Raw genomic sequence first — 14,012 nt, forward strand, 5'->3', positions numbered from 1 at the left:
ATTTTGGCCTCTAGCTCAGCCGGCACCTAGGGAAACCTACCAAACCTGCGCATTTTTTAAAACTAGACACCTAGAGGAATCCAAGATGGGGTGACTTGTGGGGCTCTCACCAGGTTCTGTTACCCAGAATCCTTTGCAAACCTCATAATATGGCCAAAAAAACACTTTTTCCTCACATTTCGGCGACAGAAAGTTCTGAAATCTGAGAGGAGCCACAAATTTCCTTCCACCCAGCGTTCCCCCAAGTCTCCCGATAAAAATGGTACCTCACTTGTGTAGGTGGGCCAAGTGCTTGTGATAGGGAAGAGCCAAAAACATGTTGAAATTGAGGGGGGAACGAGAGCGGGTCCAAAAGGGCAGTTTGAAAAAAAAAAAAAAAAAAATTTTTAGGCTGACAAGTGCAGCAGAACTTTTATCAGTATAGATGACACAATGCTGGGTGGTAGGAATTTTGTGGATTCTTGCAGATTCCAGAAGGTTCCATCACAAATATGTGGGGAAAATGTGTGATTTCCAGCAAAGTTGGAGGTTTGCAGGGCATTGTGGGTAAGAAAATGGTGCTGGTGCCTGTGAAGCACACCACCCTGGAATCACCTAGATGTTTAGTTTTCAGATGTGTCTAGGTCTTGTGGATTTTTTTACATGGCAGCATCCCAAAGTCCATAAAGTACAGCCCTCACCATTCCAAGTGGGACGATTTTGAAAGTTAGCCAAGCTCTCACGGCCCAAATGGAAAACGAAAACCCAAAATAATCAAATGTCCTCTTGTTTGCCGTGTTTTAGTGTGCGGGGGAGAGCTGAAAGACTGTTATCCCCTTCAGTTGGTGTGGGCGCATTACCAGGCCCAAACTGGTTGGTAGCCACCACCCCACAATTTTTTTTTAAATTCCCTAGCATCTAGTAGACTTTCTGCCCCCCCAGGGTGTGGATCGGGGGTAATTGCCCCATGGGCAGAACAACTTTGTACCCATTTATTTGGGGTGGGGGTATGGCCATACCCTCACCCTCTTATTTTGAAAACAAAATCTTCCCTGATCTCTGGTGGGCTTTCTGCCCTCCTTGGGGGCAGATGGGCCTTCCAAAAATAAGCCAATCTGCCCCCCAGGGGGGCAGATATGGCCAACAGTAATGTGCCCCCATGGGGAGCGACCCTTGCCCAAGGAGCTGCCTCCCCAAACAAAACACAGACATACATACATACCAATCCCTGGTGCCTAAGTGGTTTCTGCCCTCCCGGGGGCAGATCGGCCTAATAGAAATAGGCTGATCTGTCCCCAAGGGGAGGAGAAATGGCCTAAAATAAATTTGCCCCCCCAGGGGAGCGCCCCTTGCCTAAGGGGTCGCTCCCCTTGCGTGAAATTGGCGCAAAAAAAAAATCCCCGGTGCCTAGTGCTTTCTGCCCCCCTTGGGGGCAGATCGGCCTAATAAAAATAGGCCGATCTACCCCCAAGGGGGGCAGTAATGGGCTAAAATAAATTTGCCCCCCAGGGGAACTACCCTTGCCTAAGGGGTCGCGCTCCTTATGTGAAATTGATGCAAAAAGATCCCTGGTGTCTGATGGTTTCTGTCCCCGTTGAGGCAGATTGGCATAGCAAAAATCGGCAATACAATTTGCACCCCTCCCCCCCCCCAGGGGAGAGACTCTTGCCTAAGGGGTCGCTCCCCATCTGTAAAACAACACCAACAAAAAATCCCTTGTGCCTAGTGGTTTCTGCCCCACTTGGGGGCAGATCGGCCTAATTAAAATAGGCTGATCTGCCCCCCAGGGGGGCAGAAATGGCCTAAAATAAATGTCCCCCCCAGGTGAGTGACCCTTGCCTATGGGGTCGCTCCCCTTGTGTGAAATTTGCGTTAGAAAAAAAATCCCTGCCTTCTAGTGGTTTCTGCCCCACTTGCGGGCAGATTGGCATCATAAAAATAGGCCAATCTGCCCCCAAGGGGGCAGAAATGACCTAAATATAATTTGCCCCCTAGGGGAGTGACCCTTGCCGAAGGGGTCACTCCCCACCTCTAAAAAACAAACCAAAAAAAAGATCCCTGGCGCCTAGATGTTTCTGACCCCCGGGGGGGTGGGGGGGCAGAAAAGGCCTTGAAAAATAATACCCCCCTGCGGAGCGACCCTTGCCCAAGGGGTTGCTCCCCTTATGCCAATTTCCTAAAAAAATAATATCCCTGGGGTCTAGTGGGCATTTTAACAGCCGGATCGCTTCACAATCCGGCTGCTAAAATGCTCTGAAAGACTTCAAAGGGAAGGAAATTCATTTCAGCGATCGAGCGCTGATGTCACGGGGGTGGGAAGGTCAGGGGGGGTGTCGGGGGTGGAAGGGGAAGGGCTTCCCCTTCCATCCCTGCCTTGGGGGGTGGGAGGGAACCCCACGAAGGGAGCGCTAGCTGATGTTTCAGCCTCTATCCTGGATTTCGGTGAGAATGACTGAGGCTGCTGGGTCTCATGGCCTCCTGCATCCTGCTGGTGATACATGCTAGATGGTTTATGCGGACTCTGCAGTGGAACATGAAGTTCCAGTGGGCTCAGCATCAGAGGAATCTCTCCAACATGATCCAGATCTCAGAGGGGACCGTGCAAGATCTACAGTGGTGGCTTTCAAACCATGATTGGGTCAGAAGCAGATCCCTCTCCCTTCCCCTACCAAAATCTGGCCATAGTGACAGATGTGTCACTCCTGGGATGGGGCAGCCACATGGGAGAGGCAGAGATCGGAGGTGTCTGATTTTCGGTGGAATCCGAGCTCCATATTAATCTTTTGGAGCTCAGGGCGATAAGGCTAGCATTGAAAGCATTCCTTGCCTCTCACAAAGGGAAGGTGGTGCAGGTGTTCACTGACCACACCACCGCCATGTGGTACTGCAACAAGCAGGGTGGGGTTGTGAACCCTTTATCAGGAGGCTCTGCGCCACTGGACATGGCTGGAACATCAGGGCATATGCCTGGCGGGTTTTCTGAACACCAGAGCAGGCAAACTCAGCCTCAGTGCATGGCCAATTATGAATGGCATCTCCAGCCGGAGGTGGTACAAAGACCTTTTAGCAGTGGGCAGAGCCTTGGTTAGATCACAATGTCACATGTTTTGCGTGTTGGAGTTTCCAAGGCGCCACTCGCTCGGCAATAGTTTTTGTCTCAAGTGGAACTCAGGCATCCTTTCCGCCAATACCACTTCTGCCCAGAGTTCTCAAGAAGATCAAGAATGACCGGGCCCAAATCATTCTTGTGGTTCTGGATTGGGCACAAAGTCTTCAACATGGCCATCGATCCTCTGGTCAGACTGCCCCTTTGGGAGGATCTTCTGTTTCACCAGCGGGGGACAGTTCTCCACCCGAACCTGTCTCCCCCCTTCTTGCTTGGAGATTGAGCGGCGGCAGTTGACAGCTTTTGACCTTCTGCCTGAAGTCTGTAACGTTATCTTGTCAGCCAGGTGTACCTTCACTAAAATGGTATACACCTGTCGATGGAACAAATTTATGGCATGATGTTCAGACAAGTCTGTTGATCCAGTATCTGCCCCTCTTTCTAACGTTTTTTTGTTTGTTCTTTCTCTGGCCCAGCAGGGCTTTGCTCTGGACATCCCCAAGGGTTATTTGTCTGCCATCTTGGCTTTCTTCCGATTGCCTGCCCAACCCTCCTTGTTTAAATCTCCCGTTTCTGTACGATTTTTTAAGGGTCTTACCCATCTGTTTCCTCCTTCTCCGTTCATCATACCCCAATGGAATTTGAACTTAGTTTTTACTTGTCTGATACGTGCTCCTTTTTTGCCACTTCACAACTGTCCACTTTGCCTGCTTACTCTGAAAACAGTATTCCTTGTGACTATCGCCTCTGTTTGCAGAGTGAGTGAGCTGCAGGCTCTTCCCTCAAAGCCACCTTTCATCACCATCCATCCTGACAACATGGTGCTTTGTACCAGGGCTTCCTTTCTAGCTAAAGTAGTCACACCGTTTCATGTAGGCCAATCTTTACCTACTGTTTCCCTTCTGTTCCTTGCCTGACACACTAGTCTCTTGGCCTGTGGGCTGGGGAGAATGGTGTGGGGAACTGACACCCTTTTGCTGTACCCCCCCACACTTCTTTGCCTGGTTTCTAGATGCATCTTGGACTGGAGTACACTGGGATCCTGCTAACCAGATCCTCAGTGTCAGTGTTCTTTCCCTAAAAATTGCAAAGGTATTGATACAATTGGCAACACCTTTAGCAGCCTCTGTAAGTTCCTTGTAAATGGTACTTAGGTACCCAGGGCTTGGGTACTAAGGGTAGGCCCCTGAGTGAAGCAGCACAGGTTGTGCCACCCTCAAGGGTCATGCATTCAGGTGCACCCAGCACTGAAATTGCAGGCTGAGTGTCCTGGTGCAATCCTAAAACTGACATGACACACAGCCTGTGTGACCTGTTCACTACATACTGCATGCAGAATAGGTAAGCCACCCCTCTGGCAGGCCTTCCATTATACTACATTAGAGGGCATGGATGCATGAGCGCTATGCCCCTACTATGTCCTTGTCAAACCTAGGACATAGTAAATGAACAGAGCAGCCATGTTAAATGTATTTGCTGGACACTGGTCAGTATGGGTTTCCCAGCTAGATGATGGCTACGCTGAACCCTGGGTTGTTTGGTATCAAACAACTCAGAATGATAAATCCAAACTGGTGCCAGTATTGAATTTATTACAAAATGTACCCAGGGGCCACCTTAGAGGTGACCCTTGCAAATCTAACTAACCCTGGCATGGTTGCTGGCCAGTCACAACCAGCCTGCCACCACTAGACAAGATTCTGGAACCCTGTGGTGAGAGCTTCTGCTCTCTGTGTCCAGAGAACAAAGCTCTTCCTGGGCAGAAGTGTTACACCTCCTCCCCCCAGGAATGTGCACAGCCCAGCCTGCGAGCTTCAAAGGACTTGCCACCTTTGAAACTCGACCCCCAGCCCTGCTGCTAGCCGCAGATGGCCACACCCATTGCAAACCCCCACTTTCGGCAGGAGCAACGGCAGGAAAACACACAGAGGACAGGAAGTGTTGAATGCGAGGTGACCTTTCCATTTCATTTTCCTCAATCTCGCATGGAAAGAAAATAGCCAATCAGGTGTAGGGAACCAATCTCTGCCCACAGGAAGTGGTCACTCAGTGGGTGTAGCCACCCCAAAGTAGATGACCCATTGGTCACTACTAAGTACTCCCCTAAGCGCCCACTAAATACAGTATTTAATGGCCACCCCTAGACCAGAGTTTCAGATTCCAAGGACAAAAAGAAAACTAGCAACAAAGAAGACCCAAGGCTTGAGAACTGAAGTCCTGCTGCACAAAGATGAATGTGCCAAACCCCGACTGCTGCACCCAGGACTCGACAATCACCACTAAGGGGTTGCTTGGACATTGGACGGACTCTGCAAACCCCTAGAGGACCTCCACACTTCTGAAAATCACTGAAGATCTCCCTCCAGAGTGAAGGCATCACTCTCCTGCAAAAAGGACCAGAAGACCAGTGAAGTCCACTTCACTGACTGGCTGCTGAGCAAGGAACTGGACACTGCAGCTGGACCAAACTTTATCCAACGGACCGTGAGGACAAACCCTGCAAGTGTGCCAAGTTTGGTGGCACTGCAACTTCCAGTGGCCCAAACTTGCAATAGCCGTAGGTATTGGTCACTACGCATCGGCCACCCAGATGGACAGTCTACCCCGGACTGAAAAAGGACCAGGAGGAAGCCACAGTAGAGGGACTTCAGAAACCACCAGGACCTCCCAGAAGAGTGACCCCGCTGACCTAAAAGTAACCCTCAACGCAACCTACCTCCTGCTTCCAAGGGCACCTTTTCTCCCATCTCCTGCTCACTGATTCGCTCTGCACCCGACCGTCCTGTGCCCTGCACCGAAGATCCAGCTGTGCCCTAAGGTTTCCCCACTTCTTGCAACCTCAACACTCCAAGGGAACCCACTGGAGTCACCTTGAAGTCCACCTGTGCAGTGCTTTTCCAAGTGGTCCCCGTAGGTGGCCTTGCACCAGTTCCAATGACTTTCTGCAGCTGCTCCTGCCGGAGCTGGGAGCTGCCCTCACTTCTCCTGCTGGTCCACAGGTCCCACTGACGACCTTGACATACCTGCAAAAGGAGACGTTGATAAAGGCATTGCCTGATTTTATATGCATTTTTAAAGTATTTTTCCAGTGATTCCTATGGTGTGTAATTACGCACAGAACTTTTTTCAAACTTTAAAAATTCATAACTTAAAAAATACTTACTCAATTTTGATGATCTTGGTCTTAAACAATTTATAAAAATCTGAAGTATATTTGTAAATTGGTCTTGAGTTATTCTTTTGAGTGTGTGTCTTGCTTTAATGATACTGTGAGTACAACAAATGCTTTGCACTTCTCTAAGTTTAGCCTGACTGCTCGACCAAGCTACCAGAAAAATTAGAGCATTAGGTGGTCTAGTTTTTACCTCTGTAAACCAATGAGTGGTTGTGGGTTCTCTCTGCACAGTGTGCCTACCTTTGCACACTACCTAGAGAGCCAGCCTCCTACACAGTGACTGATGCAGAGTTGACCGCGGCCACCTAACAGCGCACAGGGGTACTGCTCGAAGAAATATCTTCTGATCCAGACTGATGCCTGGAGGAAATTTTAAGGTAAGCAATCTGCAGCTAGAATATATCTCTACCAGATAATTTGTTTCCAAAGGTAAGTAACTTGTTCTTCACTCCAGCTTTAAAACCACATTGTTCTTCAAAAACATTTTCAGGACCATTTTGCCCTGTGCCCAATACAAGGTCAAAGGAATTTAGTATTGTGGTGCTTGATAAGGCTGTTCTCTTCAGACAGAAAAACATTTCATTAAGCAAGTAGCCTACAGGTGTTCCTACCGGCCCGAAGGAAATCAGTGGCACCCGACCCATCTGCAACAGAGTGACTGCAACCCTTTAAGATGCAGAAACTCCACTCTTAAAGGCAGTTAAAGTTCTGCCTCCTGGGTCTCCTTGACCTCTTTTCTATCTTTGAAGCTGTCAACAGCCAGCCTTTGCTCTACATCCTGACACCTGCGTACACATCTTTGACACCACCTCATACAGACAAATAAACACTTCCAAATCACCCCTAATCCTAGGTAGATTCGGAGTTACACGAGGCTTCTTCCTCACCTCAGTAACTTCTGACATGTACGTGGAGCCACCTCACTGTTGGTTACTGAATGTCACCCTACGGTCATATATTCAACACAGGGGTAAATGGGAGGAAACCTCTGGGCGTGTCCTCCAATTGGACTATACTGACGAAGATGTCCAACAGGAAGAAGAAGGAAAGAATGACACCTCTCATAACACCTCAATCATCCTGGGATAAAGAAGAGATCCCGTCTAGCTGGTTAAATCTGGAAAAGTGTGCCTTAAAGGACGAAGGGCCTCACCTAACTAGGGGTGGTATGCTTCATCATCAGGCTCCTCCTCACTCTGATGTAACAATTTAGCAATGTGGGCTTCTACCTGGAAAATCAGAGAAGCTCTTGGGGATGGTGCAGAGAACAGAGTACACACTGGCCTGGTGGGGGCAGGCAACCAAATAGTAAAGAGAGGGGAAAACAAGAAGGGGTAAAACTACCTAAGTGTGGACCATGGGTCATGTATTAAAAAGTCCCCAGTGGGCAGAGTTAAGAAGCATAGGAGAATTAATTATTCATCACTTGTTAGGGAGGTCAGCATATTTTGTCTCTATTTCATGCCCCAAATGAGTGCCATGGCCTTTCATCAGGACCAGCCCTCGCTAATTATGCACCTATTTGGATGTATGCCATGATGTAAGCTATAAAAGCATACACAACTGTATACTCCAGTATCCTTTGATCACTTGGTGTTGTTAGGGAAATCCTCCACCTTCATTCTTTCTCATAGAAGGAGAGCATCCTCTCACTTTTGGCTTCTGTGGCAGAATGCTCTCTTGGTCCACCAGAACACTTCATGAGTTTCCTGCTCTCTTCCCCCATGTGCTCTCTATCATCCCCCACTCACCAATGCTACCCACTCTGCTTCCCATCCTGTCCCCATGTTAATCTAATTTTTGTTAATTGTATATTTTGAATCAGTCCCTATCAGTAGTAAAGTGTTGTATTGCTCTTTCTCATGTTTTTGCTCTTCATGCGCACTTGTTTTTTTGTTTCTTTAATTTACATTTCTAATATGACAGTCTGTTAAAAGATTGGCAGTGACGTGGTAGTCTGTAAAACAGAGTAAATAAAAAACAAATGCCCCCCTGCATCATGATCAGGGCCAGCTCAAGGGAGGTGCAACCTATGCGTCTGCACTGGGCACTGACCTGAAATAGGGAACTGACCTCAGGTGGGGTGCTGTGTTTAGCAATACTGTACAACTGCTGCAGAGTTCCTTGTGCATCCAGCTTTCAGGTAACAATAAAAATGGCAAGATAATCCTTGATTAATGTTCCTGCTGGAGACATCGGAGTTTTGACTAGTGGTAGTTTTGACTCACCATAAAGTAGCGCAGAGGGTTAGTATGCCTCTTGCAATGAACAGATGTGTATCTCATGTGGATAGCTGAGTGTATTAGTAAAGCCAGCCTTTACGAGCACTGTAAAACATATGAAATGTATGTGTTTTGCTGGGTGGTAGCAAGGGAATCCATGGAGGAGGACTTGGGGATGGGGGCACCAAAACAGATTGTCGCATCAGCGCTAGAACTGGCACGATCGTGATATATCCACATACATGTGTCGCAACTCAAGTATTCACATCTGTGGCTATCTTGGAATGGATTTTCATGGATGAAAAACCCATTTCAGCACTGCCAGCATGTGTGTCATTGCAAAAAAAAAGCTTAGGCAACATCAAAGCTCTATTTTTAGAGCCAAGACCTCTTTCCCTCGGCAGTGCTAGCTCAATTAGAATGAGGTATTGTTTGACACGCTATGCAAAAGTTTATGAAGGTAGGGAAGATCTTGAATTGGAAAAAAATACATTACTGTTCAGTCTTTAAGGCAGCAGTTTCTTGAAATATTATAGTAAGTGCCTCTCCTTACATAAAATGTTTAAAGGTATAAAAGTGTATTCAAAAACGTATGCAACTCGCCTGTAGAAGTCAATAGATTATGAACATGAGGAAGATCCCCATGAGCTCTAAGGTAAGTAGCTGTGTAACGTTTCCATCTTCATTTTGATATGCTTTCCCAAAGAGCTTACTGTATTTATCTCTTTTAGATCTAGCATTTCCAGCTCATGTCGCTGCCTACCGAGGGGATCTGGTGACTCTTCGAAGACTAGTAGAGAGTGGAATTATTAACATCAATGAGCGAGATGATAAAGGAGCTACTCCAATGCATAAAGGTTAGTTTGTATAATCGACTAATGTTCCTTTCTCATTCTTTGCACATGAGGGCCTGATCTAGTGAATCAGCCTTGCAATAAATGAAGTTTCACTTTTGTTAGAAACACAGATATAAGTTATAGGCGGACGGGATACACTTTTTGCCACTCCACTCTATGCTGCTCTACTCTATGGTACTCCACTCTACTCTTCACCACCCTACTCTACGCCACTCCACTCTTCGCCACTCCACGCTACTCAACTCTACTCCACTCCACACAATACCACTCTGTTCCAGTCCACTCCCCTCCAACCTATGCCACTTCACTGTAGGCCACTCCACTCTACGCCCCTCCAGTTCACTCTATGCCACTCCACTCTCCTAAATGCTACTGTACACCAAATCACTCTATGCCACTGTACTTCACTTCATTTCACGCTATCATACACCACACTGTGCCACTCCACGCCATACAAGTCCACACCACTCCATGCAACTTTGTCATTCTTTTCTACATTACTCTATGCCAATCCTTTCTTCGTTATTCCACTCTGTCACTCCACTCTACGCCACTCAACTCTATGCCACTGTACTCCACTCCATGCCACTCTACTCCATGCCAATCTGCTCTCTGCCACTTTACTTTATACCGCTCTACTCTATACCACTCTACTCCAGCCACTCCACAACAGTCTACCCCACTCTACGCACTCCCCTTTGAGCCACTCCATTCTGTGCCTTTCCACTTTATTCTACACCACTCTGCTCTACACAACTCTACTATATGCCATTCCACTCTGTCCTATTGTACTCTACGGCACTATTCTCTTTGCCAATCTACTCTATGCCACTTTACTCTGTGCCAGTCTACTCTACGCCAGTCTACTCTACCCTACTTCATTCAACTCTACGCCACTTCAATATACTCCACGCCACTCTACTCTACTCCACGCCACTCTACTCTACTCCATGCCACTCTGCTTTAAGCTACTTCACGCCATTCTACACCACTCCACACCACTCTGTCCGAGTTTACCATATGCCTTTCTACTTTGCGCTGCTGTACTCTACGCAACTGTGCTCTACACAACTCCTGTCTGTCACCCTACACTGCACCACTCTACTCTACTTTTTGCCACTCCACCCCACTTTTTACCACTCTACCCCAATCTATGCAACTCTACTCTACACTGCTCCACTCTACGCCACTCCACTCTACAACACTGCACTCTGTCACTCCACTTAATGCCAATGTACATCATGCTACTCTATGACACTCTACTCTAGCCACTCCACTACAGTCAATCCCACTCTACGCACTCTACTTTAAACCACTCCACTCTGTGCCTGTCTGTTCTACATCACTGTGCTCTACACCACTCTACTGTACGCCATTCCACTCGGTCCCACTCTACTCTCTGCCAGTCTACTCTATGCCATTTCACGCCACTCTACTCCACTGTACTCCTGTACCGGCTGCTGCAGCACATCCCGATATCAGGAACGTGGCACAGCTGGCATGGCCCCTATTGTGCAATACTATGAGGCTGAGGACGTGCTAGAGCCCCTGTCGACCCCTCCCCTTTCCCGGAAGCCGTGTCAGGTGTATTGCAGGCTCCCGAGGTGCAGGATAAAAAACACAATTGGGAGCCCGCCTCTTGCCTTCAATTTAGGACCCACCTGAGCTATCTGTTTGCAGGAGACACTTTTAATATGGTAACCTGCATTATTTTTTTAAATATTTTTTTTTGACTGCTCATTCAGTCCTTTGGGGCCCATTTTTTGTTACTGCACTTATCTGTATTAGAAGGTAGCTAGAGGCAGGCAGCTGCTTTCCTCCTGGATCTTTTTATTTTTTGCAGCGTGTCTAGTAAAGACACAAGTAAGACAAAACATTTACCTACAGTAAACTATTCTTCCAATCCTGATAAGGCTCATATTTACTGATTTTAACAAAAGCTACTTACCGTTCATTTGGTGTTCTAGTTTGGAATTTCTTGGAGATTAATTCAACCCTGGAGTGATATCCTGTACTTTGAACCTAAAGAAACAAGGCATAGAAAAGAGGCTTTATTTAGGGATTGAGACCGTTGAACATGAACTAGTATTAAGAGACTTTGCGTATCAACATTTTGGATACCTCTATGAACTAGCATTTGTTTAATCTATTTCTAGTTAGTCTTTTACTTTTTGTTAGGCTTGAAGTAATTCCTTGTAAGTGAAGACCTTTCAAGGTATTGTAGTTTGAGAAAGGGAAGGTTTTGCATAGAAGGAACGTGCATTATGTATGTATTATGTATGTTTGTAAATATTAGGACTGAACGTAACTTTTGTTCCTTAGCATCCTCACCCTTGAATATCCTGGACACAGTATTGTTGAGCACTTGGTGTCATCAGGGACTCAGGGAATTTTGGGTGAGAGTTCATAATCATGTGTAAATCAGATGACAGTTGATTACAGATGTAACTAGATTTTCATTCCCCCATGCCAGGTTTCTCTGCGTAGCAGGATTACGATGGTTCTTGAGTTTCGGCCAGAAGGTTGATGCCAGAATGCCAGAAGGAGAAGCCATGCTACCGGAGGTGTGCGGCTTGTGGCCATTCTACCAGATCTCAGCACCTGGCATCTGACACCTGGCTCTCCCTCTCCTACCTGGCACTCTGAAACCATAAAGCCCCAGTCTCTCATTATCCACCCAAACACTGCTTTCCCCCACCACCGCTCTGCACCACCTACCCTGCAGGCGTAGAGTTTTTAAACCAGTGGGAAGCCACAGGTGACCCCGGCAGGAGACCCCGACATCGCAGGGATTTTGCCCACACCTCTTCACTCTCTTGAGCTTCCAGAGGGGTTAGGACCTTCGTGCACAGGGAGTGCAGAGTGAGTGGGGTCGAGGCAGGACCAAGGTGGTCAAGCAGGAGCCGAAGCGCTGAGTGCACTGAGCGGGCTGTGAATGAGCTTGGTGGTTGCAGTCAGCCACCATAAGTGTGATCCCGGGACCCCACGGAGAGGACATACAATGAAATTCGAGGCTGCCCCAATTATGCTCAGCTCTCCAGTCTTACAGTCACTATAATGGGAATAAATATTAAGCACAAATCAACAGCCTTGCTGCTGATAAACTGCTACCTTAATGCACCAAAAACCTGAAAGGCAACTTTGATAGAAGATCTATGAGACAGTTTGGATGGTCTTTTCATGGACTTTCCAACCCACGACATTCTGCTCGCTGGCAATTTCAGCATTTGTGGGCTGTGCAACACAAGCGAACCTCTCACCCACTCCAAAGAACGAGAATCGATGAAAGACAACTGTCAATTTACAAGCTGACCTCTGCACAACAACAGATTGAAGCACAAGGTAACCATTGGCTGAAGCCGAGGAATCTTGACAACCGACTACGTTTTCATGTCAGAAGGTCTAGTCGAGCTGCTTGCAAACTTCGAGATAGACAATAGACCAGAAAGTGACCGCAACCCTCTGAGTTTCACCCTGGGGTTAAAATCAGCTTAAGTGGAACTATGCAACAACGTGGGCTTGTTCACTGGGGCGGAATCAGTGAACCATGTGAGAAGAATCATGTGGAGACCAAAAAGCAAATCCATGGTCACTGCCTGTCTAGGGAATCTGGATGCTGAAAAAACTCCAAATCAAAGCTTTAACCTGGAACTAACATCCTCTGACAAGGTCATGAAAACAGATGGAGCACTGGGCCCAAATGGCCTTTCAGCTAGCATAGTCAAATGTGCACCTGAAGCGTATTCCAGTCTGCTAACCCCTCTCTTTAACCACGCCTTCCTAACAGGAATGGTACCGGATTCATGGAGGAGGTCTATCCTGTGTCTGATATGTGAGAAAGTGGGTCGGAACAAAGCTTCAAATTATGACCTAATTACGCTCTTGGATTTGGAGGCAAAAACCGTTGCTCAAGCCTTACTCATATAATTGAAGGCCCGAGCAGTAGATCACAAAGTCCTACCTTTCTATCAGACAGGTTTACAGGTGGCCGCGTCCACAGTAGATAACATCACAGCGCAATCATTCTTAAGTAATTGCACTGCTTAAAGAAATCACTTACAACGCTTTTGCCGTGTTATTGACTACGACCCTCCACTCCACTCCACTATATGCCACTCTTCGCCACTGCACTCTACTGCACCCCACTCTAATCTACACCTTTCTACTCCGCGTCACTCTACTCTGCGCCATGCCACTAAACTTTAGCCATGTGGTACAGCAGCCACCCTGCTGTCTAGTATACTAAAAGGCATTTCAAAGCCAATAGCTCACACAGATGAGACCTATTAGCTTTGTCAATGCTTGTTTTTCCTGTAGCTTTGGAACAGCCTTACCTGCACCCATTGTGCATATATAACAGTTGTTAATGGATTGCGGGCCTGCTGAATATTTGGCAGCCTTACCTATGGCTACATTATCCATCAGATGTTATATAAGAAATAACCAACTATTGCCTACTTTGTATTTTTTTTGTTTGAATTATAAATATGTTGCCTGGCACTTGTAATTTGGCCCTTTGTTGCCATAATTATGGGCATGTATTCTTACCTGTTCGCAGGATTCTCTTGTTTAGCTCACCGTTATTGAATGGTATCATTGCTTTCAACGTTTTAATAAAGATAGCTTTCTCTATGCACTAAAGTAATGATATAAATCTTGATATTTTTTAAAGG

At 47.0% G+C, this 14,012-nt stretch overlaps 1 protein-coding gene across 2 annotated transcripts in view; it reads left to right on the forward strand.

Annotated features, from left to right (window-relative positions):
• ANKRD42 (ankyrin repeat domain 42) overlaps positions 1-14,012 on the forward strand; it is a 241,548-nt gene that overhangs the window by 126,064 nt on the left and 101,472 nt on the right. For both annotated transcript variants that reach the window (XM_069203944.1, XM_069203945.1), the window contains one exon: positions 9,214-9,339. In XM_069203944.1, the coding sequence (XP_069060045.1) occupies positions 9,214-9,339 (126 nt within the window). The remainder of the gene's footprint in view (positions 1-9,213; positions 9,340-14,012) is intronic.

Source organism: Pleurodeles waltl, chromosome 8 (genome assembly GCF_031143425.1).
Source record: "Pleurodeles waltl isolate 20211129_DDA chromosome 8, aPleWal1.hap1.20221129, whole genome shotgun sequence".
Taxonomy (NCBI): domain Eukaryota; kingdom Metazoa; phylum Chordata; class Amphibia; order Caudata; family Salamandridae; genus Pleurodeles; species Pleurodeles waltl.